At 51.3% G+C, this 27990-nt stretch overlaps 3 protein-coding genes across 5 annotated transcripts in view; all 3 read right to left on the bottom strand.

Annotated features, from left to right (window-relative positions):
* CLPTM1 (CLPTM1 regulator of GABA type A receptor forward trafficking) overlaps positions 1-15237 on the bottom strand; it is a 35715-nt gene extending 20478 nt beyond the window's left edge. Inside the window, exons 1-2 of one of the 2 annotated variants that reach the window (XM_055369710.2) lie at positions 14734-15237; positions 7746-7858 (exon numbers count right to left, since the gene is read on the bottom strand). In XM_055369710.2, the coding sequence (XP_055225685.1) occupies positions 7746-7858; positions 14734-14763 (143 nt within the window). In that variant the 5' untranslated portion in view covers positions 14764-15237. Of the gene's footprint in view, positions 1-7745; positions 7859-14351; positions 14467-14733 lie in introns of those variants that run through there. The other variant, XM_004060938.5, reaches the window with a different exon arrangement.
* Positions 15238-20408: 5171 nt separating this feature from the next.
* APOC2 (apolipoprotein C2) lies at positions 20409-23761 on the bottom strand. Of its 2 annotated transcripts, none has more exons than XM_019015082.4 (4): positions 23680-23761; positions 21305-21372; positions 20978-21137; positions 20409-20645 (listed from the first exon to the last, which is right to left on the bottom strand). In XM_019015082.4, the coding sequence occupies exons 2-4, from the start codon at positions 21357-21359 to the stop codon at positions 20555-20557; spliced, it is 306 nt and encodes a 101-aa protein (XP_018870627.1). In that variant the 5' UTR covers positions 21360-21372; positions 23680-23761; the 3' UTR covers positions 20409-20554. The 2 variants fall into 2 exon arrangements, with proteins under 2 accessions (XP_018870627.1, XP_018870628.1); XM_019015083.4 differs by lacking the exon at positions 23680-23761 and adding an exon at positions 22527-22569.
* A 497-nt stretch (positions 23762-24258) lies between these two features.
* Positions 24259-27507, bottom strand: APOC4 (apolipoprotein C4). The gene is made up of 3 exons (XM_004060941.5): positions 27390-27507; positions 24864-25005; positions 24259-24614 (listed from the first exon to the last, which is right to left on the bottom strand). The coding sequence occupies exons 1-3, from the start codon at positions 27463-27465 to the stop codon at positions 24449-24451; spliced, it is 384 nt and encodes a 127-aa protein (XP_004060989.4). The 5' UTR covers positions 27466-27507; the 3' UTR covers positions 24259-24448.
* Positions 27508-27990: the final 483 nt, after the last annotated feature.

Raw genomic sequence — 27990 nt, 5'->3', positions numbered from 1 at the left:
CCCGAGAGGAGACTAAGAATCTGGAACCCCTTCAGTGTGCAGATGGGTGAATTAAAAGAAAAAAGAAATAAATAAAAAAATAATAAACATAAAATTTTTAAAAGAAAGAATCTGGAATCCTAGCGCTTAAAAAGCACAGAACCGGGGATGGTTAATGGCTACAAAAAATAGAATGAACGAGGCCAGGCGCGGTGGCTCATGCCTGTAATCCCAGCACTGTGGGAGGCCAAGGCGGGCGGATCACGAGGTCAGGAGACTGAGACCATCCTGGCTAACATGGTGAAACCCTGTCTCTACTAAAAAATACAAAAAAATTAGCTGGGCATGGTGGCGGGTGCCTGTAGTCCCAGCTACTCCGGAGGCTGAGGCAGGAGAATGGTGTGAACCCAGGAGGCAGAGGTTGCAGTGAGCCAAGATCGCGCCACTGCACTCCAGCCTGGGCGACAGAGCGAGACTCCATCTCAAAAAAAAAAGAATGAATGAGATCTAGTATTTGGTAGCAAAATACGGCAACTCTAGTCAATAGTAATTTAATTACACATTTTAAAATAACTTAAGAAGTATAGAGGCCAGGCACAGTGGCTCATGCCTGTAACTTTGGGAGGCTGAAGTGGGCAAATCACGAGGTCAAGAAATCGAGATCATCGTGGCCAACATGGCGAAACCCTGTCTCTACTAAAAATACAAAAATTAACTGGGCCTGGTGGTGTGTGCCTCTAGTCCCATCTACCTGGGAGGCTGAGGCAGGAGAATCACTTGAACCCGGGAGGCGTAGGTTGCAGTGAGCCAAGATTGTGCCACTGCCCTCCAGCCTTGCAACAGAGTGAGACTCCATCTCAAAAAAAAAAAGAAGTATAATTGGGTCAGGTGTAGCAGCTCACGCTTGTAATCCCAGCACTTTGGGAAGCTGAGGCAGGCGGATTGCTTGAGCTCAAAAGTTTGAGACCAGCCTGGGCAACATGATGAAATCCCGTCTCTACAAAAAATATAAAAATTAGCTGGGCATGGTAGCCCATGCCTGTAGTCCCAGCTACTTGGGGGACTGAGGTGAGAGAGTCACTTGGGCCCGGGTGGTCAAGGCTGCAGTGAGACGTGATTGCGCCACTGCACTCCAGCCTGGGAGACAGAGAGCTTGTCTCAAAAAAATTAATCAATTAATTAATTAAATTTTTTAAAAAAGAAAAGGAAAAGAACCGAAGGCACAGAAGCTTAGAAAGAGCAACATTTCTGAACTTCAGCAGAATTTTTGGAGAAGCAGATAGTAAGTGATACGTTAGTTCCAATTTTAGTAACAGTGGGCTTAATTATTCAGACCAACCCTCTCACTGGAAAAAATTGGAAAAGCTTGATAAAATTAATACACTAAGAAAATATCAATATATTTTATATTTGTAATTATACATATTGATAGAATGAGAATATATGCTGCTCACGTATTCTCGTATTTGTTCTCATGCATGTAATTTTTATCAAGTTTACATATGAATATATACAAATAGACAGCTCTGAAGAATGGACACGACTGTAGGTTACCAAACCTTCAGGCAAAAACTGAAGGGAAAGTAGGAATCCTAAAGTAGCAAAGGATCGGCCGGGCACGGTGGCTCACGCCTGTAATCCCAGCACTTTGGGAGGCCGAGGTGGGTGGATCACCTCAGGTCAGGAGTTCAAGACCAGCCTGGCCAACATGGTGAAACCCCGTCTCTACTAAAAATACAAAAATTAGCCAGGAGTGGTGGTGCATGCCTGTAATCCCAGTTATTCGGGAAGTTGGGGCAGGAGAATCACTTCAACCCAGGAGAAGGAGGTTGCAGTGAACCGAGATCGCGCCATGGCACTCCAGCCCGGGCAACAAGAGCAAAAAGTCCATCTCAAGGAAAAAAAAAAAAAGAAGTAAAGGATCTTGGATTTGCAGGTCTAGGGAAGAAAAAAAAAAAGAATAAGTAAAAGAGCCCTATAAGCTTCTTCATGTGTCCGAGGACATCTGCTAGGTGTTTTGGTGGGTGACAAAAATGCTGGCCTAGGCTGGGCGTGTTGGCTCACACCTGTAACCCCAGCACGCTGGGAGGCTGAGGTAGGTGGATTGCTTGAGCCCAGGAGTTTGAGACCAGCCTGGGCAACACACAGTTTCTACAAAAAATACAAAAATTAGCCAGGCATGGCAGCACGCACCATGCCTATAGTCCCAGCTACTCAGGAGGCTAAGGTGGGAGAATCACCTGAGCCCAGGAGGTCGAGGCTGCAGTGAACCACGATCATGCCACTGCACTCCAGCCTGTGCGACAGAGTGAGACCCTGTCTCAAAAAAAAAAAAAAAAAAAGCTAGCCCAGGGCATATACAACATATGAGGTAACCAGAGACCTACCCTACAGGAAACTAAGACCCCACAAGGTGCAAGCCTCCACCCCTGAGGAGGAGGGAACCAGGTGGCCTACCCATTCCCAGGAGGTGCACACCACGCATGCAGGGCGAAGTATGCAAGGCCACTCGTGGGATAAGGAGTCACGCAGGGCAGCTCAAGCCCTGAACCTGGTGCAAGGAAACCTAGGACTTGGTAATGCCCCCAGGCAGAAGCAAAGGCAATCCTCTCTGTAGGAAAATATGCTCATCCTAGCCCTGAAATTCCTACAAATAACTTTTCAAGTATAATGACCAGGACACAGACAGAGATAAGCCAGGCACAAAAGGAAACGACATTATGAGCGAGAATCAGCAGCAACAACAGACACCAAAACCAAAGCAAGGCTGGGCGTGGTGGCTTACACCTATAATCCCAGCACTTTGGGAAGCCAACACTTGAGGTCAGGAGTTCGAGACCAACCTGGCCAACATGGTGAAACCCCATCTCTACTAAAAATACAAAAATTAGCCAGGCGTGGTGGCGGGCGCCTGTAATCCCAGCTACTCGGGAGGCGGAGGCAAAAGAATCGCTTGAACCTGGGAGGTGGAGGTCGCAGTGAGCCGAGATCACGCCACTGGACTCCAGTCTGGGTGACAGAGTAAGACTCCATCTCAAAAAAAGAAAAAAAAAAAAAAAAGTGTCCTTAAAGAGAAGAAATATTCCTTCTTGATTTATTCTTCTCTCCTGTTGCCTGGAGTGTGGATGTGATGGCTGGATCTTCAGCAGCTGTCTTGGGCTATGAGGATAAAGGGAAAAACCTAGCAATGGCAGAACAAACAGCAAGGAGTCTGGGTCACTGAAGACTGCAGAATCCTAGTCTGCCTCCATCCAGACTGGTGTATCAGAGAGAAATGAACCTGTACTGTGTTAATGGAGGTTTCTCAGCTGCATGCAGCCATGTGATTAAATGATTCAAGTACTTATTAATTACAGGTATGATAACCATATAGCAGAAGAGGTTACAAGCCCAGCTTCTAAACTACAGTATCTTCATCTGAAGCCCAGCTCTGCTACTTACTGTGACCTCAGTGGTCAACTTCAATGGTTGAAATGGGGATAATAACAGTGCCTACTCTCATAGGGTAGTTTATAAGCATTAAACACATTAAATTATATATATGTTTATATAGTGTGTATATACATCTGACACACACACACACGCACCTCAGAATGGAGCCTGGTGCATACCCAATAAGTGATTGAGAAGTGTTAGCTATTACTGTTATTTTAATCATAGGAAAAAGGCATACAAAAAACTTTGGAGCAGAAAAACACTATGAGTGAATTCTAGTGTGGGTGGGGTGCCTCCCTGCTGAGCCCTGATCAGGGGCAGGATCAGGCACAGGAACTTGCCTCTGCCAGTAGAAGCCACAAGGCCCTGGGGTCCAGGGTCTCAGGGACCATGGTCCAGCTGAGCCATTGCTACCTCCCCATGAAGTCCCTGATATGCACGTCTGGGGAAGGTCTGGACCTGGCAATCTCTGGGGATACCGATGCCTCCAGCAGAGGCTCTCATTTTAGTAAACACACCAGGGGAGAGTGTAGAAGCAGTGATGCCCCCAGGCAGCTCTGCCCCTGGCTTAGTGTGTGGCCTGTGTGGGTCCTAACCCCTCTGGGCTTCTAGGTCCCCATGTATAAAACAAGGCCAGGCCTTTTTGGATTCCAGATCCCCAGTCCCCTGAAGAACGTCTGTGTGTATCCACACGCCCACAGTTCTGTGGACCCTCTCAGAGGGCTCATGGCCATAGCCCCTCATCCATGCACCCAGGCCTGCAGGAGACTGGACCTTTCTAATGCTTCCTGATGTACTTGAGTAAGCAAAGAAAACAGACATTAAATCCTTTCTCCCACCCAAATAGGTATTCTACAGTCACAGGTTCAGAACATTTTTAAATATATGAAAAGACGTATAATCAAAACTCTCCCTCCCACCCCATTCCTTTATATACCCAGTTCCTGCTCCATCTCCCACTCCAGATAACCACATGTGCTCAAAAACACAGACGCCACCCGCTATCTAGAAAGGCTATTCCCACATAATCAGCTTCAAGCTACAAGGAGTTCATGGGCCCCTGAAAACAAACCCTGGATCCCATTTTAAGAACTGCAGCCAAGATGGTCTCCGAGCACCCACCCGAACTGATGTTTGATGCTGCCTAGTTCTAAGAAAGGAAATTAGCCTACAGTGTGACTTGTATTAAAAATGTCTCTCTGAAGGAAGCTCCCTATGCACTGACGTGGAAAGATTTCGAAGATATATTGTTAATGAAAAAAATCAAGGAGCAGAACAGTGTGTAAAACAGGCTACCTCTTATGTAAAAATGAAGGGAAAGATAAAAATAATTTTCATGCAGAGCTGCTTGCAGCATGAAAAAAAAGAAGGTGATATATAAGAAAATCTGAAGTCTTTACGTGGCCATGGGGAGGGGAGGTGAAGTGGAGACGATAAGGGACAGGGGCGCATGACTGAGAAGCGTAGGGCACATGGCAGGAATTTTTGAGGCACACATGTCAGTTTTGCAACTTAACAGAGTGGGGAGGTTTCTTTCCTGCACAGTGTCTCAGTGTCCTGTGTGACACTCTTGGAGGACACCAGGCAGGCGGTTCTGCTCTAGTCTAGAATGTGATCAGTGACTACATCAGGGATCATGAGTTGTTTTTTTTTTTTTGAGACAGAGTTTCGCTCTTGTTGCCCAGGCTGCAGTAAAATGGCATGATCTCGGCTCACTGCAACCTTCGCCTCCCGGGTTCAAGCGATTCTCCTGCCTCAGCCTCCTGAGTAGCTGGGATTACAGGCATAAGCCACCACGCCCGGCTAATTTTGTATTTTTAGCAGAGATGGGTTTCTCCATGTTGGTCAGGCTGGTCTGGAACTCCCGACCTCAGGTGATCCACCTACCTTGGCCTCCCAAAGTGCTGGGATTACAGGCGTGAGCCACTGCACCCGGCCTCATTAACTTTTTTTTTTCACTGTTTCACTATATATTTCCTAAGGTTTTTGTTTGTTTGAGATACAGTCTCACTCTGTTGCCTAGGCTGGAGTGCAGTGGTATCATCATGGCCCATTGCAGCCTTGACCTCCCAGGCTCAAGCGATCCTCCCTCTTCGGCCTCCCTAATAGCTGGGACTACAGGTGTGCGCCATCACACCCAGCTAATTTTTTAGTTTTTTACAGAGATGGGGTCAGGATAGGCGTGGTGGCTCACGCCTGTAATCCCAGCACTTTGGGAGCCCGAGGTGCGTGGATAGCGAGGTCAGGAGATAGAGACTATCCTGGCTAACACGATGAAACCCCGTCTCTACTAAAAATACAAAAAATTAGCCGGGCGCTGTGGCGGGCGCCTGTAGTCCCAGCTACTCGGGAGGCTGAGGCAGGAGAATGGCGTGAACCCTAGAGGCGGAGCTTGCAGTGAGCCGAGATCGCGCCACTGCACTCCAGCCTGGGCGACAGAGCGAGATTCTGTCTCCCAAAAAAAAGAGAGAGAGAGATGGGGGTCTTACTGTGTTGCTCAGGCTTTTTTGTTTTTCACGTTGAACAACAAAAGGAATCATGGCCAACATCGTCTGAGTGTGTGCCAGCTCCTGCACCCCTCAGTTGACATGAATTCTCTTGGAATCCTTCTGATGCACCCTGAGCTAATTGTCAAGATTCCTGTCTGTGAGGTGGAAAATGAGGCTCAAGAAGGGTGATAACCTGACCAGGTCACAGAGCTCAGAGGTGGCAGGGCTGAGATGTCAGCAGGGCTGTGCTCTTACACGCTATCTGACACTACCTGCCCCCCGCCTCCTAACTTTTCTCTATTTTAAACAATTCTATCTGTGAGCATCTATATATAATCCCATTTAGGGCCAATTACAAAAGTGTGTGCCTATGGGATGGCCACCAACACATTACACTTTTTTTTTTTTATTTTTGAGACTGTGTCTCACTCTGTCACCCAGGCTGGAGTGCAGTGGCGGCATCTCGGCTCACTGCAAGCTCCGCCTCCTAGGTTCACGCCATTCTCCTGCCTCAGCCTCCGGAGTAGCTGGGACTATAGGCGCCTGCCACCATGCCCGGCTAATTTTTTATATTTTTAGTAGAGATGCAGTTTCACTGTGTTAGCCAGGATGGTCTCGATCTCCTAACCTCGTGATCCACCCACCTCGGCCTCCCAAAGTGCTGGGATTACAGGCGTGAGCCACCGCGCCTGGCCCACATTACACTTTTTCATTAGCTTTTTCTTTTCACTCTTCTGTATTGTTTGAACTACTTAATTTTGTAAAATAAACACTCATAATTTATAAGCTAAGGAAAACCAGTAATAAGATTTTATGGAAGAGATAAGTAGCTGCCCCCCATAACCACTCTCCTCTTCTTCCTCAGTAATAGGAGCCCTGCTTTCCAGCAGGGTGCTCAGTTTCCCAGATTAAAGACCACATTTCCCAGCCTCCCGTGCAGCTGGCCATGGCCATGTGAAGACATTCTAGCCAAGGGAATAATTGTTTTATTTTTTTATTTTTGTTTTATTTTTTGAGACGGAGTCTCGCTGTTGCCCAGGCTGGAGTGCAGTGGCACCACCTGGGCTCACTGTAAGCTCCACCTCCTGGGTTCACACCATTCTCTTGCCTCAGCCTCCCAAGAAGCTGGGACTACAGGCACCCGCCACCACACCTGGCTAATTTTTTGTATTTTCAGTAGAGATGGGGTTTCACCGTGTTAGCCAGGATGGTCTCTATCTCCTGACCTCATGATCCGCCTGCCTTGGTCTCCCAAAGTGCTGGGATTACAGGCGTGAGCCAACGCGCCCAGCCATGATTGTTTTATTTTTATTTTCCCTTTTTTTTTTGAGACTCAGTCTTGCTCTGTCGCCAGGAGCTTAGGACACAGACACACACAGAGGAAAGACCACATGAAGACACAGGGAGAAGACGGCCTTCTGCAAGCCCAGGAGAGAAGCCACAGAAGAAACTGCCCCTGCCCACAGCTGGATCCTGGACTTCCAGCCTTCAGAACTGTAAGACAATGAATTTCCTATTTCAGTTGTTTAAGCTACTCCGTCTATATTACTTGATACAAGGGCCCTAGCAAACTACTTCAGTATTTTTTGTGTTTTTATTTTTTTACAAATCAGGTAGCCCCCCCAAAACCAGAACAGGTTCAGGGAGACTCCCTACTTCAGTATGTTTTACCAGAGTAAAAAAAAGGTTTAGAAAACGTTCCATCATACAAAAAAAAAAAAAAAAAAGCATCTCTACCATACAGTAATGATCACCATCCTCAGCTGATCAGCTGACCTTTCCTTTCTTCCTTATTTTTATTTGAATGTTTTCGGTGAACAAACCCAAGTCCCGTCTGCTCACCTAAACAGCACACCTTTGATGACCTGCCAGGCATTGGGTGCCGGCTGGGCCGGTGGGTTCTGAGGCTGGGTCTCCGCTGGCGGGTCCCTCCCGATGCTGCCATTGCTGGTCACCTGTGGGGGACAGAGGCCAGGGTAAGGAGGGAGAATGGACACGGGGGCTGTCTTAGACACCATCATGCACGAAGGCCAGGCACAGGCTGGGCAAAGAGTGGGTGCTTATCAATAACTGGAGAATGAATCAGTGAAAACACCTGGGAAGGTGCGGTCCTCTTCTTCTAGGAGGGAAACACTCGCAGAGCACCTCTGTGACCTAGGGACAGTGGTGACCTAGAGAGTCTTTTGCTGTCCTCCTGGGGTTTAACAGCCCGGTGGGGGAGACAGATTCATCTCTAGACAGTGACTGTCCAGAACGGGGCTGGAATGCAGGAGCCCTGAGAGGCACCTGGTCCAGTCTAGGGTTCGGGGCAACTTCCTGGAGAAGGGGGCATTGAAGCTGAGACCTAAAACATAGCAAGTTGCTGGCACAAAGGAGGAAGTGAGAGAAGCAGCAGGTGCAGAAACAGAAGATTAGAGGCACAGTCTGATTCTGATGACTGTCCACTGTTCCCTGGGGCTGGAGCCAGGATGCAAGGAGGTGGCTATTGGGGACAACAACAGAAGGAGTCTTATGGCAGGTGCCAGATTCTTCAAGGCTGGGGCTTAGCTGAAAGAGCCTTCCCTGGGCAAACCATTCCTGAGGCCCCCTCTGTGCCCAACCCTGCCCTCCAAGGGCCTCTGGTCCAGCAGGTGGGACAGACACAGAAAAACACAACCAGACTATCAGCCGCTACCATAAGCCACGGCCACAAGACATGTCTGTGACGGCACACAGCACACTAATCCTGAGGCCAAAACTACGACCAGCTCCATCCGGCTGCTGAGCAAAGGGAGGCTCAGAGAGGTGAAGCCCCTTCTCTGGTCACTCAGGAAGGACCGCAGAAGCAGAATGACAGAAGGGAAGGGGGGCAGGCAAGGGAGCCAGGCACGGCTTCCCAGAGGAGGACTCTTCACTCAGACACAGAAGGTCACAATCAGAGACGCTCTGAATGCCAGGTTTGGAAGGGGATGTTCTGCTCACCCTTCATGCACCCTGCTAGCTCCCCAGTCCTGTTCTCATTCACCCCTCCTCCCAGCTGTCCCCTCAGCCATCAGCCTTCAAGAGGCAGGACCAGGGCTATCACGGTCACGGTTAGCTCAAGAGCACCAGTGGCACAGAGCAAGGGTGTGATAAACACCTGTGTAGCCACTGCTGCCTGAAGGACTCACCCTGGACGCTCAGGTCACCCAAACCCACTTCCCTCTGAGGCTCCAGTGTCTGGCCCTCTCCTCCACAGCCCCTAGTCCACTCCTCTGCAATGTTTTCTCCATTCACCTTACCCACCAGATAGCAAATGTCCCAGGAGCATGGTTAGAGGGGCTACATGTGTTAAATGTGTCACTTGTCACCTCCTGTCCCCTTCACCAGCAAGAGCTCTTTCCTGTAATCTCCCAAAGCACAGGACACCATTGGAGGGGCTCCGGGGTCAAACAGACCTCAGCTATAGTCCTGGCCCCACCGTTCTTGGCTGTGACACCTTGGGCACATCACTTCACCTCTCTGACCTGTGGACCAGGTTGTGAAAATACTGGAACATTTTAGACAGAAATTTGGGCCCTGCTTACCCAGAGCTGGGGATCTAGAAGGAAACACATTAGAATGGTAAACAGGATAATTAAAAATGGTACATGGAAAACAAGCAGGGGCAAGTGACAGCAACTGAGTTGGGAACAGGGATCCACTTTGGAGTGGGTGGTCAGAGAGGCCTCCCTGAGGAGCTCCCTTTGACGTCTGGGTCGTCTGGGTGAGACCCTTGGGCTGAGACAGAGGAAGCCACATTCTGATGAGGAGCTCTATGGGGCGGGGGTCGGCTGGGGAAGGGAAATCAGACAGGCACAAGGCCCCCTCCTCAAGGCCAGCCTAGCTATTGGGAAATTTAGGGGTCCAAGTATGGGTTTCAATGGGTCTGAGCTGATTCGGGGTCAGGAAAGGACACTTGATGCCAGGTCAGGATTTGAAGCTGCATCTGACTGACTCTCAGGTCTCTTCGCTTACCCGTTAGTGATGGGCAATCTGGCTGGGAACCTTCCCACGGAAAGGCAAGTTAAAACCACAGTGAGATGTCACTTCACACCTATTAGGATGGCTATCAGCAGAAAGACAATCACAAGTGCTGGCGGGGATGTGGAAAAACAGGAACCCTCGTACACTGCTAGGGGGGAAAGTAAAAGTACAGCTACTTCGGAAAATATGGCAGTTATTGAACAAGTCATATGTGCACCTACTACACAATCCAGCAAACGCATCCTGAATGGCTACCCAGGAGGCAGAAAACATGAAGCCAGACCAGGCGCAGTGGCTCACGCCTATAATCCCAGAACTTCAGGAGGCCAAGGCAGGAAGACTGCTTGAGCCCAGGAGTTCAAGACCAGCCTGGGCCACACAGCAAGACCTCATCTCTATAAAAAATACAAAAATTAGCCAGGTGTGGTAGTGCATGCCTGTGGTCCCAGCTACTCAGGAGGCTGAGACGGGAGGATCAATTGAGCCTTGGAGAATGAGGCTACAGTGAACCAGGATCACACCACTGCACTCCAGCCTAGGCAACAGAGCATGACTCTGTCTCAAAAACAAACAGTGGCCGGGTGTGGTGGCTCATGCCTATAATCCTAGCACTTTGGGAGGCCAAGGCAGGAGGATCCATTGAGCCCAGGAGTTCGAGACCAGCCTGAACAACACAGGGAGACCCTGTCTCTCTTACTTAGAAAAAAAAAAAAAGAAACAAAATACAGCCACAGAAAAGCCTGTACGTGAATGTTCATAGCAGCATTATTGGCAACAGACAAAAACTAAAAACAACCCAAATATCCTTCAAGGACTGAAAGAATAAACTGTGTCACGTCTGCAGACTACCACTCAGCAGTGAAAAGGAACAACTGTGAGCATGTACTTTAGGATTTCCCCAAAGGCCAAATTTCCCTGATCCTAGGTTGTAAAAAATAAAATAAAAATGAACAACTGCAGATCTATGTAACAACATGAACCTCAAACCCATTATGCCCAATGAAAGAAGCTGGACACAAAAGACTGGATGTTGTTTAGATCCTTGTTTAAGAAATTTTTAGAAAATTACAGAGATAGCACCTCTGTGGCTGCCTAGGACTGGGAGCAGCAGAGACTGTAAAAGGGAACTTTTTGAGGGGACAGAAGCTTTCTCAGACCAGACTGTGGTGATGGCTGCACCACACAACTGCATAAATGGACCAGGAGCCAATGAACTCTATCCTAAGAACAGGTGAACGTTATACCATCTAAATTATACCACAAGGCTGGGCGTCGTGGCTCACGCCTGAAATCCCAGCACTTTGGGAGGCCGAGGTGGGCAGATCACCTGAGGTCAGGAGTTCAAGACCAGCCTGGCCAACCTGGTGAAACCCTGTCTCTACTAAAAATACAAAAATTAGCTGGGTGTGGTGGCAGGTGCTTGTAATCCCAGCTACTTGAGAGGGTGAGGTAGCAGAATTGCCTGAACCCAGGAGACGGAGGCTGCAATGAGCCGAGATTGTGGTGAGAAAGCGAGACTCCGTCTCAGAAAACAGAAAAAAAAAAAAAAAAGAGTCACTCTTTTCAGCTCCTATTTCCCTCAGAGTAAAGGCCAAGTCCTCCCCATGGCCTCCAAAGCTTGGCATAATCTGCATCTGTCCCCAGCCACCCCTCTCCCCTCACCCGCTCCAGCCTCCTCGCCCTTCCTTCATCACACCAGGCACCTCCCACTTTAGGGCCTTCGCACTGGCTGCTCCTTTGCCTGAAAAGCTTTTCCCTCGTGTATCTTTGGGACTCCCTCTCTCACTTCCTTCAGATCTTTGTTCAAGCGTCACCTCCTCAGAGAGGCCTTCTAGACTACCCTATTTAATTGCAACTCTTCTACCCACCCCTCACTTCCTATCCCCATCCCAGCTTTATTTCTGTCCATGGCATGCAGAGCCATCTGAATTGCTGTTTTTCTTATTTATCTTGTTCACTGTGTGTCCCTGTCTGTGCTTCCCCTATAAATTCAGCTCCAACTAGAACATAAGTGTAAGGGCCTTCAAGAGGGCAGCACCTATTTTATTCACAGCTGTGTCTCCAGCATCAGCAAAGGCCTAGCATGGAGTAGACTCAATTCGCATTCGCTGAAGGAATGAATGGCAAAGCTGTGGGCTCTGTGTCCGAGTTCCTGGCTACAGGAGCAGGCTAGCTAAAGCAGCAGACTGCGCCGAGGGTGTGCCTGCTGTGCACTAGGCCCTGGGCATGGGAGAAGGGTGGCAGTGGCTGTGGACACATCAGTGACTAAGACACAGTTCCTGCTCTCGGATCTGCACGTCCACGCACACACACAATCCCCAGCAACATCTGCTAAAGGGTCCAAGAAGCAGCTGAGACCACCAGGGCTAGGCAAGAGCAGGAGGAAGCTAGGTTTTGCGGCATGTCTTCACTGATTACCTGGATCCACCATGGCATCAGGGAATTCCACCTCAGCCCAGCCTCTGTTTCAAGATCCGCTCATTCCACAAACACTGAGCACCTCCTCTGTGCCTGGCGCTGAGCTGAGTGGTGCTAAGGAAGCAGTGGTGATCAAGGCAGTCCTGGCTCTGCCCTCCTGGGGTTCCCAGTCCCCAGTGAAACCCAGTAGGGCAGGGCTGGGACAGGGGAGCCCAGACAGTCAAAGAGGGCTTTCTGCAGGAAGGGACATCTGAAATCTGTAGGACTAATACACATCAACTAGCTAAAGAGGGGAGAGACCTGTGCATAGACTATGAGGAAAGAGACTGAGAGGCAATAAAAGAGGTTTAGAAATAAAATAGGTTCAGAGCAGCGGATCCCCTTTAGCGCAGTTGTTCTCACGCAGGGATGACTTTGCCCCCCTGCTCTCGGAACATTTGGCAATGTCTGGAGACATATATGGTTGTCACAACTGGGGAGGGGCGTGGATCCTACTGACATCTACTGCGTAGAGGCCACGGATGCTGCTAAACATCCTAAAATGCACAGGGCAGCCCCCCAAACAAAGCATTATCCAATTCAAAATGTTGATAGTGCCGAGCTCGAGAAATCCTAGTCTAGTCTGAAGAAAAGTGTCGGATCGTGCAAGACTGTGATTTATTAAAGAATTTGTACTTTGTCCTAAAGGCAAAGGGGTAACTCTTGATTGTTTTTAAGCAGAGTTGGTACAAGAGAAGATCAGAGTGCCATCTGAAAGCTCAGGGCAATGAGAACAACCTGGGCCCTGGTCTCTCAAGCCACCATCAACCCAATAATCAACAGAAACCCAGAGGGGAAACGACCTCCTTTCAGCAAGACTGGGAAACCCTTGAAGACAGGAACTGAGCCTTCATTCCAGCACTAACTCAACAAACATTTCCTGAGCTGTCCCTGAAGCCAGGCCCTGGTTGAGAATGCTGAAAAGATTCAGAGCAGATACAGTGGGCTCTATCACACAAATTTCATCCATGTGTCCTCCCCAAGTGATACCACTTGCTCTTTCTCTGGGCTCCCCCAGTCCCTGACACAGACTTTTGTCACCAACCTAATCATTCAGGATTATAACTGTTTACATGTCAGTCTCCTCTCTTCGTCCCCTGACAGCAGGGATATGGCTGGCCCTCCTGTCCAACCTCTGCATTTAACACGGGAGAGATAAAGGCCTAAAGAGGGAAAGGAACTTGCCCAAGGTCACACAGAGAGTCAGTTTCATTCTCCCCTCTCAACCCGCACTCCTTTCCTCTGAGCTGCCTCCCACATGTCAGTGACATCCCAGTGGGTGGGTCGACAGCACCTTCATGTCTCCATCTATTCCCCAAATGCCTGAACGGTAGCTGCCTGAAATGGTATGCTCTGCAGTGTGTTAAGACAGCAGTGGGGCAGAAGTCATCCGCACCAGGACTAATTAACCCATAGAACTATTTTACATTAAAACCACATCCATACCAGTCCCTGTGTCAGCAATGTCTTGTAACTTCTACATAAAGTTACAAACCTAACCAGGATGACCTTCTGGAAGCGCCTTAGTCTCACTGTTCCTTGAATTCCCGTCTGTAAAATGGGTCTGTCGGCCGTGCCCTGCTAATCCTGACTTCCCCACAGCTAGAAAACTCCCAATTAATCACTGCGCACACCTCAAGCACTACAACGAGACCTGAACGCCAGACCACTCTAGGAACGGCCTCAGAGCCTAGAATCGCGGAGTTGAGAACCCAGCGCGCCAAGGTACAAGCCTGCGCCCCTCCGAGCCACTGTCTCCCCGGATCGAGCGATGAGCCTGGTGGCCGCCCGGCTCGAGCGTGCAGGGGAACCGACCCGCAACAGGGCCCTGTTCGCGGCACCGTCCGGCCTCCCGGGCGGTCCGGCCCTGCCTGGGCCGGGTATTCAAGGTCCCTCTGGGCAAGGAGCCCCCAATGCACGGGATTCCGCGACAAGAGGTAGGACACGCCCCGTGGGAGGCCCCCCGGCTGGGGAAGAACCCCCTCAGTCCCCTCTCGGCCTCCGTACCTGACCGGAGCTGCCTCCCCCGGCCGCCACCACGGCGCTGCGGGCCCCGTCCGCCTCCTGCGCCGCCGCCATCTTCCCGCTCCGGGTCCCCGCCCCCGCCGCCAGCCCCGCCCCGTCCCCGACTTCGCAGCGCAATCGCGCGAGATTTCACGCTTTCCTAGCCCCGCCGGGCCACCCTATCCGGCAAGAGTGCCGCAGCCACGCCTCTCAGGAAGGCCACTTCCGGCTATGGAAGGACCAACCTGGCCACCGTACTCGTCTTTCTCCCAGCCCGTTTGTTTCCACCTAATGAAAACGCTGTATGCTCCGAACTCCAGGACTTTCTCGGCCAGCATGTGCCTCCCGCAAGTTCTGTCCCTTCCGTCCCTTCACATTAACCCGCCTTTTCGGTTATATGAGCCTTTCGGGACATCCTGTCCGCTTCTCGCTGCCGATTCTTCGCGTCCTTTTCGTTCCATGTTTCTTGAGCTTTACCGGCCACTGTACGGCTTCGAACCGCGCCCCTCTTTCGTCAGAGGAAGCTTTCTGGCCACCGTATTCTGATTCGAAGAACTAGCCTTTTGCCAAGCACCCTTGTCTTCTGACCTCTCTTCCTAAGACAACTCTTTCGTTCAAGTCTCCTGAGCTCATATCCTTTCTGTGTTTTTAGAGTTCCAATTCCAGGGGTCTTACGGCCAACAAACCTCCGATGAGACCCTATGATACACCCCCAAGCCTTCGGACTGCTCTGCCTAGCACGCATGCGCGTTCCCTCAGTGGTCCAAACCTCGCATCCGTGGACTAGGCTTCACGGGCTCTGAGAATTCCACAATTTTTCATTAGCTGTGTGTCTTCGTACAGCTCTAAACCCGGCCATGTGCTGAGAGACCCTTAGTTTGGAGAGGGTGTTACGGAGGCCCAGAGAGGACAAGACTCTCAGAGGCTGTTAACTGTTCACCCGTGAAATTGGGTGGATGTCTGGCCAGGATTCTAACCCTTGTGGTGCTACTGACTGGATAAGATATCCTGGACAAGTGGCGTCTCTCTCTCTCTCTCTTTTTTTCTTTTTTAGACGGAGCCTCACTCTCCCCCAGGCTGGAGTGCAATGGCGCGATCTCGGCTCACTGCAACCTCGGCTCACTGCATCCTCGGCCTCCCGAGTAGCTGGGATTACAGGAGCACGCCACCACTCCTGGCTAATTTTTTTTTTTTTTTTTTTTTTGAGACGGAGTCTCGCTCTGTCACCCAGGCTGGAGTGCAGTGGCGCGATCTCGGCTCACTGCAACCTCTGCCTCCCGGATTCAAGCAATTCTCCTGCGTCAGCCTCCCATTTTTTTTTTTTTTTTTTTTTGTAAGTAGAGACGGAGTTTCACCGTGTTGGCCTGGCTGGTGACAAGTGACATCTATGTTTGAGCCTCAGTTTCTCCCCTTTTATAAACCAGGGATATAATCGTACTCGTTCTTCGTCTTCCCGTTTTGTCCCGCTGTGTTATTGGGAAGACGTAGTTAGATGGCGAATGGAAAACATCAGGCCCTGGGCCTCATGCTTAAGTGGTCAATATTTGGAGTGCTGTGATTATGAACCTTATATATTACCTGGAAAAAGAGTAAGCTTTGCATTGGGATATTCTGAATATATAATTATCATTTTATTATCGGTTTCCTCCACTTTCCTCTAGGTCTCAGCTCTGTAACAGTAGCTCTCGCTCTAGGAAACTCTCTCTGAGCCCTTTTCCTATCCTCCCTTGCCCCCTCAGCTCCTCCACCCCATCCCTGCTCACTTTGTGGATGGGTGTGTCTCCCCAACTGGGCAGGCTGACCTGGGACTGTTGTGGTCACTGCTGTATCTCCAGCACTGCCCTGGGGATGATTGCCCTGGGGATGAGGCTCTCTAGGTGCAGAAGGTGAGTGACTTACCTCTCTGAGGGCTAACACAGGACAAGAAGGAACCTTAGAAAACTTCGCTCCTCAGCCAGGCGCGGTGGCTCGCGCCTGTAATCCCAGCACTTTGGGAGGCCGAGGCAGGCGGATCACCTGAGGTCGGGAGTTCGAGACCAGCCTGGCCAACATTGTGAAACCCCGTCTCTACTAAAAATACAAAAATTAGCCGGGCATGGTGGCGGACGTCTGTAACTCCAGCTACTCGGGAGGCTGAGGCAGGAGAATTGCTTGAACCCGGGAGGCAGAGGTTGCAGTGAGCCAAGATCATGCCACTGAATTCCGGCCTGGGCAACAGAGCAAGACTCCGCCTCCAAAAAAGAAGAAAGAAAAGAAAAAGAAAACTCAGTGCCTCATCCTCACTGTTACAGACAATAATGGTGTTAATAACGATTCTTTGAATGTGTAGGCCCAGTCTTTTAAGTCCAGGGATGAAGTGAATAGACTAAGACAGGGATTGAGGAGAGACTTTGTGGGGTCTGAAGCTTATGTGTTTTGTGGGCCTCTTTTTTTTTTTTTGAGACGGAGTCTTGCTCTGTCACCCAGGCTGAAGTGCAGTGGCATGATCTCAGCTCAATACAAGCTCCGCCTCCTGGGTTCACACCATTCCCCTGTCTCAGCCTCCGGAGTAGCTGGGACTACAGGCGCCCACCACCACGCCCAGCTAATTTTTTGTATTTTTAGTAGAGACGGGGTTTCACCCTGTTAGCCAGGATGGTCTTGATCTCCTGACCTCGTGATCCGCCTGCCTCTGTCTCCCAAAGTGCTGGGAGTACAGGCATGAGCCACTGCGCCTGGCCTGGCCTCTTTTAAAAAGTACAAAATTGGCTGGGTGTGGTGGCTCACACTGTAATCCCAGCACTTTGGGAGGCAGAGGCTGGCGGATCACCTGAGGTCGGGAGTTCGAGACCAGCCTGACCAAAATGGAGAAACCCCATCTCTACTAAAAGTACAAAATTAGCTGGGCATGGTGGTACATGCCTGTAATCCCAGCTACTTGGGAAGCCAAGGCAGGAGAATCGCTTGAACCTGGGAAGCGGAGGTTGTGGTGAGCCGAGATCATGCCATCGCACTCCAGCCTGGGCAACAAAAGGGAAACTCTGTCTTGAAAAAAAAAAAGTACAAAATGACTTGTACATATTTAGGTAGAGGACCATGGAAAGCCCAGGCAAGTGAGGGGCTTTGAAACTTTCTCCAGCCTCACTGCAACCCCAACTGCGCTCTCAGCTATAAATACAAACTGCTGCAATCTGCTCTCCAAGTCTCATACACTGCAAGGGCCAATGTGTTGGAGCATGATGAGGTCTAAGCATCTCATGAGAAGTGTGACCTTGGACAGGGCTCCTGTGGAGGCAGGTTCCCTGCAGAGCCTTCCTACGCTCTGTGGAGTGACCAAATAAATTCTGCCATTCCGTCCAGGCTTCGTGGCTCATGCCTGTAATCCTAGCACTCTGGGAGGCTGAGGCAGAAGGATCGCTTGAGCCTAGGAGTTTAAGACCAGCCTTGGTGACATAGCAAGATCCTAGCTCTACTAAAAATTAACAAAATTAGGTGGTGTGGTGGCATCCACCTGTGGTCCAGCTACTCCGAGGCTGAGGTGGGAGGGATGCCGGAGCCCGGGAGTTCGTTCGAGGTTGCAATTAGCTGTGATCACACTACTGGACTCCAGCCTGGGTGACAGAGTGAGACCCTGTCCCTAAAGAAATTAAAAATCATAATAAGTAAAAAATTCTGCCATTCCTGCTGTATGTAAGTCACAGGACAGACCCACTCTTCTCTCCACTAGGGGGCGCAAAATACTGATCAAGGGCTGTGATTTCAGGTTCTAAGGGAGAAAGGGGGCTGGGGATCCAACCTTCTAGGTCCTGAGAAGGGATTGGGGGGTCCCAGACTCCTGAGTTCTAGGGGAAGAAGAATCTAGGGGCCTGGACTCTGGGGGCCCTGAGGGGAATGGGGTTCTGAGAAAGAAAGGAGGAGTCTGAGGCCAGCACCAGGATTGGTTGGAAGCCGAACTGGTCCGGGCAGTGCTTTGGTTTGGCTCGAGTCCGTGGGAACCAAGTGGACAGAGCAGGGATTGTTACTCCAGGGTCTTCCCCTCCCCACCACCCCCTGCGCTTGGCAGCCTCTGTTCTTCCCAGGCCCCGGGGACTCGGGGGCATTGCCCACAGTCCCTCTCCGGGGCCCCTGTTTTTTACTGGACTCAGCTGCCCAGCCTCAGGACCTGGGAAAACTGCTCCAAGGGTGTTGAAAGCCTGGCAGGAGGTTAATGCCAAGCAGATTAGGAGAAATACAAGCAGTGGATCCCCAGAGACCAATAGCCCCACCCATGGGACTTGGGGAGCAGTACCACCCTGGACTCCCTCAGGATACAGGAATCTTGGCCCCCAGCCCCCTTCATTCATGGTCCCAGCACTGGCCTCCTTCAGACCATGGAGCCTCTGCTTATTTGCACCTTCTGCCTTCTGTGCTTTTTGCTTGCAATTTTTTTTTAATAAGTTTTTCTTTTTTTTTTTTAGAGACGGAGTCTCACTCTGCTGCCCAGGCTGGAGTGCAGTGGCGCTATCTCCGCCTCCAGGGTACAAGCAATTCTCCTGCCTCAGCCTCCAGGTAACTGGGATTACAGGCGCGGGCCACCCCTAGCTAATTTTTGTGTTTTTATTAGAGACAGGGTTTCACCATGTTGGCCAGGCTGGTCTTGAACTCCTGACCTCAGATGATCTGCCCACCTCAGCCAACCAAAGTGCTGGGATTACAGGCGTGAGCCACCACGCTGGCCCTAGAGGTTTATCTTCTTGGGTCCCAGCCAAGAAGTACTGACTTGGGCACCATTCTCCCTCTGCCACGGGACCATTATACACTGATTGGAATGGCACGTTTAAAGTGTCAGCCCAGGCCTGGTGCGGTGGTTCACACCTGTAATCCCAACACTTTGGAAGGGCAAGGTGGGCAGATCGCTTGAGCCCAGGAATTGGAGACTAGCCTAGGCAACTTGACGAAACCCCGTCTCTACTAAAAATACAAAAAATTAGCCAGGTGTGGCAGTGGGCATCCCTAGTCCCAACTACTTGGGAGGCTGAGATGGGAGGATCTCTTGAGCCCAAAAGGTCAAGGCTACAGTAAGCCAAGATCTCACCACTGCATTTCAGCCTGGGCAACAGAGCAAGACCTTATCTCAAAACAAAATAAATAGAATAAAAAATGTGTCAGTCCAGCAACTGTAAGGCAGGAAAATAGGGAGGCAGGGAACATAAGGCCAATTCACTTCAGCTATAACAGGAAACATCCTCTCCGGTAGGCCATAAATGACTTTGTAACTTTTCTTCATCCTCTCCATTTACATAGGGTGTACCGGAAGTAACCAGTGGAAGGGGAATCCTCTAGGGGGAATTTAAACTCCCAAAAATTCTGTAACAGGGCTTTTGAACCCATATGCTTGGGCCCGCTCCCACATTGTTTAGTGTATGTTCGTTTTCAATAAATCCCTTCATTCCTTCCTTGCTTTGTTTGTGCGTTTTGTCCAGTTCTTTGTTCAGGACGCCAAAAACCTGGACACCATTCACCGTTAACAACTGGAGACTGTCAGAGGCCACTGTGGACTAGCTGTGTCTATGATTTGTCATTTTACAAATGAGAAAGCTGGATTTTGGCCTGGCGCGGTGGCTCATGCCTGTCACCCCAGTACTTTGGGAGGCTGAGGCGGGTGGGTCACTTGAGGTCAGAAGTTTGAGACCAGCCTAGCCAACTGGCAAAACCCTACTAAAAATACAAACATTAGCCGTGCACAGTGGCACACGCCCATAATCCCAGCTACTCCAGAGGCTGAGGCACACAGAATCGCTGGAACCTGGGAGGCGGAGGGTGCAGTGAGCTGAGATTGCACCACTGCTGTCCAGCCTGGGTGACAGAGTGAAACCCTGTCTCAAAAAAATAAAAGACAGAAAGCCGGACTTCAATAAAGATTAGTCTCTAATTGCTGTTACGATTATTTATTGTTACTATTCACTGCTTTATTCCCATGGACCCATGGGTTAGGGCTCCATACATAAAGTAGGTGCTCATTAAATGTCGGCTGGACTGAGTCAGCCCCTCCATCTTGGCCCTTGAGTCCTCAGAAAAGCAGTGCCATCCATGAGAAGCAACTTGAATTGTATTTTTTATTGAAAAGAGTTCAGGCTAGAGTTGGGAGGAGGATGCAAGAGCTACTGGGAAGGGGGAGCTCAGTCTGAACCTGGGGGATCAGGGGAGTGGGGGACTCTCCCCTTGTCCACTGATGGGGGGTCTGGCTGTTACTCCTCTCCCTTCAGCACAGAAAGAACTTGGTCAGTAAAAATGCCTGTGTAAGTGCTCATGGCTGCTGTGCTTTTGCTGTACAAGTCCCTGGGGAGAAAGCACAGATGGTTAGAGGGAGGAGGGGCTGGGGGCCTGGACTCCTGGGTCTCAGGGAGGAGGGTCTGGGGCTGGACTCCTGGGTCTGAGGGAGGAGGGGCTGGGGGCCTGGACTCCTGGGTCTGAGGGAGGAGGGGCTGAGGCCTGGACTCCTGGGTCTGAGGGAGGAAGAGGGGCTGGGGGCCTGGACTCCTGGGTCTGAGGGAGGAGGGGCTGAGGCCTGGACTCCTGGGTCTGAGGGAGGAGGGGCTGGGGCCTGAACTGGGTCCTGGATGCAGTCGGTGGTATGGGCCAGACCCCATTTCTCCAGGGGCAGGTGCTACCTGAGTTTCTCATCTACAGCGGGCAGGTATGTCTTCTCGTACAGGTTCTGGGCAGCTGTCTTTGCTGACTCCCAGTAACTGGAGAGAGATTCCTTCACCTGGGTGAGGAAGGTCAGGCTAGGCGTCTCATCTTGCTGGGGCTGTTGGGTCCCCTGGACCTCTGCAGGGGGAGAGTGTGTCAGGAGAGCCCGTGGGGCTGCAGCAGGGGGAAAGGAGGAAGGAAGAAGAGGAGAGGGCAGAGGCAGAGGTAAGAAGGGCCTGGGCTGGGAAGATGCCTGGAGCTCATTCCCCTCCCCAAGGCTTCCCTCCCCGGAAGCCCACACTCACCAAATCCCAATACCAGGAGGACAAGAAACAGAGCTGGGAGGAGTCGTGTGCCCATAGTGTCCAGAGACCTGGAACATTGAGGGGGTGTCATGTGGCAGGCTGACTGGAGGCGGCTGTTCCTGTGGTCACGCCCCACTCTGGTGGGGGGGACTGAGATCCTGCTGTGTGTGTGCTCGGTGTCCCAGTCAAGTTTCCCATGCATGGACTTGGACACAGCCCCCTTCTTGGGCCTCACTTTCCAACATTCTGTGATTCTACTCCTGATTTTAACATTTTAATTATTATTTTTTTCTTTTTTGAGATGGAATCTCACTCTGTTGCCCAGGCTGGAGTGCAGTGGTGCAATCTCGGCTCACTGCAACCCCCACCTCCCAGGTTCAAGCAATTCTCCTGCCTCAGCCTCCCCAGTAGCTGGGATTACAGGCACCCGCCACCACCCGGCTGATTTTTGTTTTTGTATTTTTTGAGATGGAGTCTCGCTCTGTCACCCAGGCTGGAGTGCAGTGGCGGGTTCTCGGCTCACTGCAACCTCTGCCTCCAGGGTTCTAGCAATTCTTCTGCCTCAGCCTCCCAAGGAGCTGGAATCACAAGCACCTGCCACCATGCCCGGCTAATATTTTGTATTTTTAGTAGAGATGGGGTTTCACCATGCTGGCCAGGCTGGTCTTGAACTTCTGACCTCGTGATCCGCCCACCTTGGCCTCCCAAAGTGCTAGGATTACAGGCTTGAGCCACTGTGCCCCACCTGATTTTTGTATTTTTAGTAGAGATGGGGTTTCACCATGTTGGCCAGGCTGGTCTTGAACTCCTAACCTCAAGTGATTTGCCTGCCTTGGCCTCCCAAGGTGCTGGAATTACATGCGTGAGCCACCATGCCCAGCTGCTAATTTTTATTCTTTTGTAGAGATGGGAGACTTGCTTTGTTGCCCAGGCTGGTCTGGAACTCCTGGGCTCAAGCGATCCTCCCATCTCGGCCTCCCCAGGGTGCTGGGAGTACAGGTGTGAGCCACTGAGCCCAGCCTAGAAGGCTTTCTTGAGCACCTAAACAGTTCTGGGCCCAGCAGGGAACACAGCAAAGCCTCTGCCCTTTGCTAAGGCTGAGTCAGTGCAGGGAGGTGCTCTGCAGACACCATTAAGGACCCACAGTAGATCAAATGTGTTACCTTAGGGCTCTGCCCTAAGTCAGACCTCATGTCCCTGCATCTCCTCACTGAGTTCTCACCTGCTCTATGAGAGAGGCACTTTTGGTGACGAAGAACATGCACAGGGCACAATATCATCATCCACACGTAGGAGATGAGGAAGTATGGCAGAAAGAGGGTGAGATCTGATCCCCGGAGAAAGAACGGCACAAGCAAATGGTCTACAATTCTTTTTTTTTTTTTTTTTTCCGAGAAAAGGTCTTGTTCTCTTGCCCAGGCTGGAGTGCGATGGCGCAATTTTGGCTCACCGCAACCTCTGTCTTCCGGGTTCGAGCGATTCTCCTGCCTCAGCCTCCTGAGTAACTGGAAATACAAGCATGCGCCACCATGCGTGTCTAATTTTTGTATTTTTAGTAGAGACGGGGTTTCACCATGTTGGCCAGGCTGGTCTCCAACTCCTGACATCAAGTGATCCATCCGCCTTGGCCTCCCAAAGCGTTTGGATTACAAGTGTAAGCCACCACGCCCAGCCTACAGTTCTTTTTTAGTTTTTTAAATTCTTTCATTCTTTTTTTCCCCCAAGACTGAGTCTTGCTCTGTCACCCAGGCTAGAGTACAGTGGCACGATCTGGGCTCACTGCAACCTCCACTTCCTGGGTTCAAGCAATTCTCCTGTCTCAGCCTCTGGAATAGCTGGGATTACAGGCATATGCTACCACACCCAGCTAATTTTTGTATTTTTAGTATAGATGGGGTTTCACCATGCTGGTAAGGCTGGTGTCGAACTCCTGACCTCAAGTGATCCACCCGCCTCGGCCTCCCAGAGTGCTGGGATTACAGGCATGAGCCATTGTACCTAGCCCTTTTTCTTTCTCTTTTTTTAGAAATGGGGTTTCTCTGTCACCCAGGCTGGAACACGGTGGCAAGATCACAGCTCACTGCATCCTCAAACTCCTGGGCTCAAGAGATCCTCCCCACCTCAGCCACCCCAACTCTAAGCAGAAGCTCAAATAGTCTACAGTTCTAAATTCTGTGATTTGTGGAGTGTGGTGGTACACCTGTAGTCCCAGCTACTGGGGAGGCTGAGGCAGGAGGATTGCTTGAGCCCAGGAGTTTGAGTCATGGTTCCAACACGGGCTTCTAACATTGTGCCTCTTAAAATTCCTGCTTAATCGATCTTTGCCCTCTCCCTGCTGACGCCCCCTGTCCCCGCACCCTGAGTCCCTTTCTTACCAGACTCTGGCAGGCTGTCCTCACCAGCTCCGGACGGGCACAGAGAGGCTTTATAGCGGTTGAGACCCACTTCCGCTCCACAGCCACAACCCCCATCCTTTGTCTAGGCCAAAGTCCTGGCCAACAGAACTGCCGAGGGGGTGGGTGGGGACAGAAAGGGCAATGACGTCCCCCAAGGTCACGTCACAGGGAACCTTCTCTCAAGTGACAGGGAACCCTCACTCTGAGAATTCGCCTCCGACAGAGGCTGGGTTGGGGGCTGTGGAGGGGTTGGAGGTGCTGGGTGCCCACTGGGAATGGAGTCAGAGCTTGTAGGAGACAAGGGCGAAGCTCTCAGTGAGGGCCATCATGGGGACCTGCTGACTCCACCCGCGCTCCTGCCCTCACCCTCCTGAAACTGACACACCTTGAAGTCCCCCATTCTCCGCAAGCCCACAATAGGGTGTTATTCCTTGATACCCTTCCCGACCTCCCTACTCTTCCTTCCCCATCAGGTGTCACCTCTTCTACTCATTGATTCCTGGGAGGCAGTGGGGTGGGTTTTTTTCTGGCCACACTGGGGAAGGATCCAGACAGGGACACAGGTGAGACTTTATTTATTGGAGAAGTATGAACTTTTTTTTTCTTTTTGTTTTACCCCCAAGAGATCTCGCTGTGTTGCCCAGGCTGGTCTCGAACTCCTGGGCTCAAGCCATCCTCCTACCTCAGCCTCCTGAGTAGCTGGGACTACAGGCACCCGCCACAACCACACCTGGCTTTTATGAACATTTTAACCCTGGTCCTTGTCCCCACAGACAAGCCTGGGGCACAGGCTGTGGGTCTTCTTCAAGAGGCTGTCTTTGGATTCGAGGAGCCAGGCCTTGGTGCGCGGACCCAGGTCCCTCAGGTGGTCGTCATAGTAGGTCTGCATGAAGCCCCGGAAGGTGCTCGGGCTCCTACAGGAGAGAGGACATCACAGTGGAGGCCCCAGCTCTCCCCAGGTGTTCTCTGCCCCATTTATCCGCTCCTCTCTGTGACCTAGGAGTTCCTGCTCTCAGCTCTAACCCTCCACTCCTCCCAGACCTAGGGGTCACAGCCCCACTCCCACCCTTTCCTCCTCCCTGAGACCCAGGGGTCCAGGCCCCAGCCCTTCCTCCCTCAGACCCAGGAGTCCCCTCCCACCACCCAGCCCAGCACACCCTCACCAGAACCATTGCCACCCATCTCTGGTCCTGTTCACCACTGTGTCCAGCAGCTCCTTCATCCTGCCCCTCACCAGTCTCCAGCGACTCATCTTTAGCTTTGGCGGGGGGCTCGGGGTTCCTTCCTGGCCCTCTGGCTGGCATGCTAGGTGGAACCAGAGGGCAACTTGGGTGGGCTGGGACCCTAGAATCCCCTTCTCCCTTTCCCTCCATGCTCATCCTGTGTTGCTCCTGGTGGCCCAGGGGCAGCCCCCTGCCAGTCCTCTCGCCTCCTGCCTTTACCCTTATGTGTCCCCTGACCGCTAACCCCTCTTTAACCATCAGCCATCTCTTTTTTTGTTTTCTTTTTTTTTTATGAGACAGAGTCAGTCTCTTGCTCTGTTGCCCAGGGTGGAGTGCAGTGTCATGATCTCATCTCGTTGCAACCTCCACCTCCTGGATTCAAGCAATTTTCCTGCCTCAGCCTCCCGAGTAGCAGGGATTACAGGCATCTGCCATCATGCCTGGCTAATTTTTGTATTTTTAGTAGAGATGGGGTTTTGCCATGTTGGGGCCTTGAACTCCTGACCTCAAGTGATCCACCCACCTTGGGCTCCCAAAATGCTGGGATTACAGATGTGAGCCACCCCGTCCGGCTGGGCCATCTCTTCACCTTGTGTCAGTAGTCCCTCCTGTCACCCTGTCTGCCTGTGGTTCCCCTCTAATGGCCTCTCTAATTGCCATCCTCTGATGCCTCCCTTCACCACCTGATTTTGCTGCCCAGGAACTACCCCCTTCCCCCTTCGTTCTCCTGTGACCCCCACCCTGTCTGAGCTACCTCTGTGGACAGTGGAGGGAGAGCAGGAGGTGACTTTCTGCCCCCAGGGGCAGACATTGTCTTAGCCTTGCTGTCAGTTCCTCTTTCAGGGCCAGACCTTCTACCCACGCATCTGGACAAAGCCTCGCCTACAGAGACCAGCCATCACGCGGGGGCCACATGTAGCTGGCTGTGTGCCTTGGCCGGTGACTTATCCTGTCTCCCCAGGACTGTTTCTCCTTTTGTAGAATGGGTTAATAATATCTACCTCAGGGTTATCGTGAGAATTAAGAGTTACTACATAGGATGCACATGGAATAGTGCCTTGCACATTGTCTACATACGTGTTACATTTTTTTTTTTTTTTCAGACGGAGTCTCGCTCTGTCACCCAGGTTGGAATGCAGTGGCGCGATCTCGGCTCACTGCAACCTCTGCCTCCCGGGTTCAAGTGATTCTCCGGCCTCAGCCTCCCGAGTAGCTGGGACTACAGGCGCCTGCCACCATGCATGGCTAATTTTTTGTATTTTTAGTAGAGATGGGTTTTTACCCATCTGTTAGCCAGGATGATCTCAAATCTCCTGACCTTGCGATCCGCCCGCCTCGGCCTCTGAAAGTGCTGGGATTACAGGCATGAGCCACCGTGCCTGGCCCTGTATTAAAAATTTAAATTTCTACTGGATAATGCTGATCTAGAATATGATCCCATTTTAAAATAAAGTACATGGCCGGGCGTGGTGGCTCATGCTGTAATCCCAGCACTTTGGGAGGCCAAGGCGGGCGGATCACCTGAGGTCAGGAGTTCAAGACCAGCCTGGGCAACATGGCAAAACCCTGTCTCTACCAAAAATATAAAAAATTAGCCAGGCATTGGCCAGGCGCAGTGGCTCACGCCTGTAATCCTAGCACTTTGGAAGGCCGAGGCAGGCGGATCACGAGGTCAGGAGATGGAGACCATCCTGGCTAACACGGCGAAACCCCGTCTCTAGTAAAAATACAAAAAATTAGCTGGGCGTGGTGGTGGGCTCCTGTAGTCCCAGCTACTCCGGAGGCTGAGGCAGGAGAATGGCGTGAACCCGGGAGGCAGAGCTTGCAGTGAGCCGAGATCACGCCACTGCACTCCAGCCTGGGTAACAGAGTGAGACTCCATCTCAAAAAAAAAAAATTAGCCAGGCATGGTGGCATGTGTCTGTAGTCCCAAATACTCTGAAGACTGACGCAGGAGAATCCCTTGAACCGGGTAGGCGGATGATGCAGTGAGCCAAGATCGCACCACTGCTACCACTGCACTCCAGCCTGGGTGACAGAGTGAGACTCCGTCTCAAAAAAAAAAAAAAAAATGCATATGCAAAACACAGACATACACACCAGCACACACAGACCCCCTCACACGTGTCCACACACTCAAATATTTTGCACACACATACCCCACAGAGAGGTGCACACAAATACACATATGCACACAGACATGCACTTTTTATCACGACTGCATACTCCCACTTCCACGCATGCACGTGCACACACATAGATGATCCCAGTTTGTACCAATGTGACATTCACACTTCACTCTCAGCCACCGACACACACACTCCCCAGCACGCACATGCATACGCACGCCATGAAACGCACACACTCCGTACTCATGTCTCACGTGGCTGCAGAGCCACAGGACACACAGCCACACTCACACCCACCAGGTGTGGGCCCCACATCCCTCCACCCACTTCTTCTCACCCCCAATGCAGGCCAGGACCAGCACGCAGAGGCACAGGGCAGGCAGGGCCTGGAGCCTGTTTCTGAGGAGGGACATTTCTGGGGGTTCCGTGCCTCTGTCCCTCTGTGCTCAACTCTGCGGGCCGGGGGAGGGGAGGCTGCACAGAGCAGGGCCCTCCCCCAGCCACCTCCCCGCTTGGCAGAGACTTCGGAGAGCAGGGCCCAGGTGACAGTGGCAATCAGAGGTCATGCCTCTGTGGGCCTCCCTCCTTCTCACCCTCCCACACTGTGCCCTGAGAGAAGACAAAGGCTCTTGAGCCTCCTGCACTGAGGCAGGTTCAAATCCTGTCTCCACCTCCCATGACAGCCTCATTTGCTGGCCTCAGTTTCCTCCTCCATAAAGTGGGAGGCACAGTACATATTTCAGTATATTACTTGAACAACTACAAAGAAAGGCGCAGTGGCTCACGCCTGTAATCCCAGAACTTTGGGAGGCCGAGGTGGGCGGATCATATGAGGCCAGGAGTTTGAGACCAACCTGGCCAACATGGTGAAAAACCCTGTCTCTACTAAAAATACAAAAATTAGCCAGACGTAGTGATGCGTGCCTGTAATCCCAGCT

This window comes from Gorilla gorilla, chromosome 20 (genome assembly GCF_029281585.2).
Source record: "Gorilla gorilla gorilla isolate KB3781 chromosome 20, NHGRI_mGorGor1-v2.1_pri, whole genome shotgun sequence".
In the NCBI taxonomy this organism is placed as follows: Eukaryota; Metazoa; Chordata; class Mammalia; order Primates; family Hominidae; genus Gorilla; species Gorilla gorilla.
This window is presented reverse-complemented; position numbering and strand designations above follow the sequence as displayed.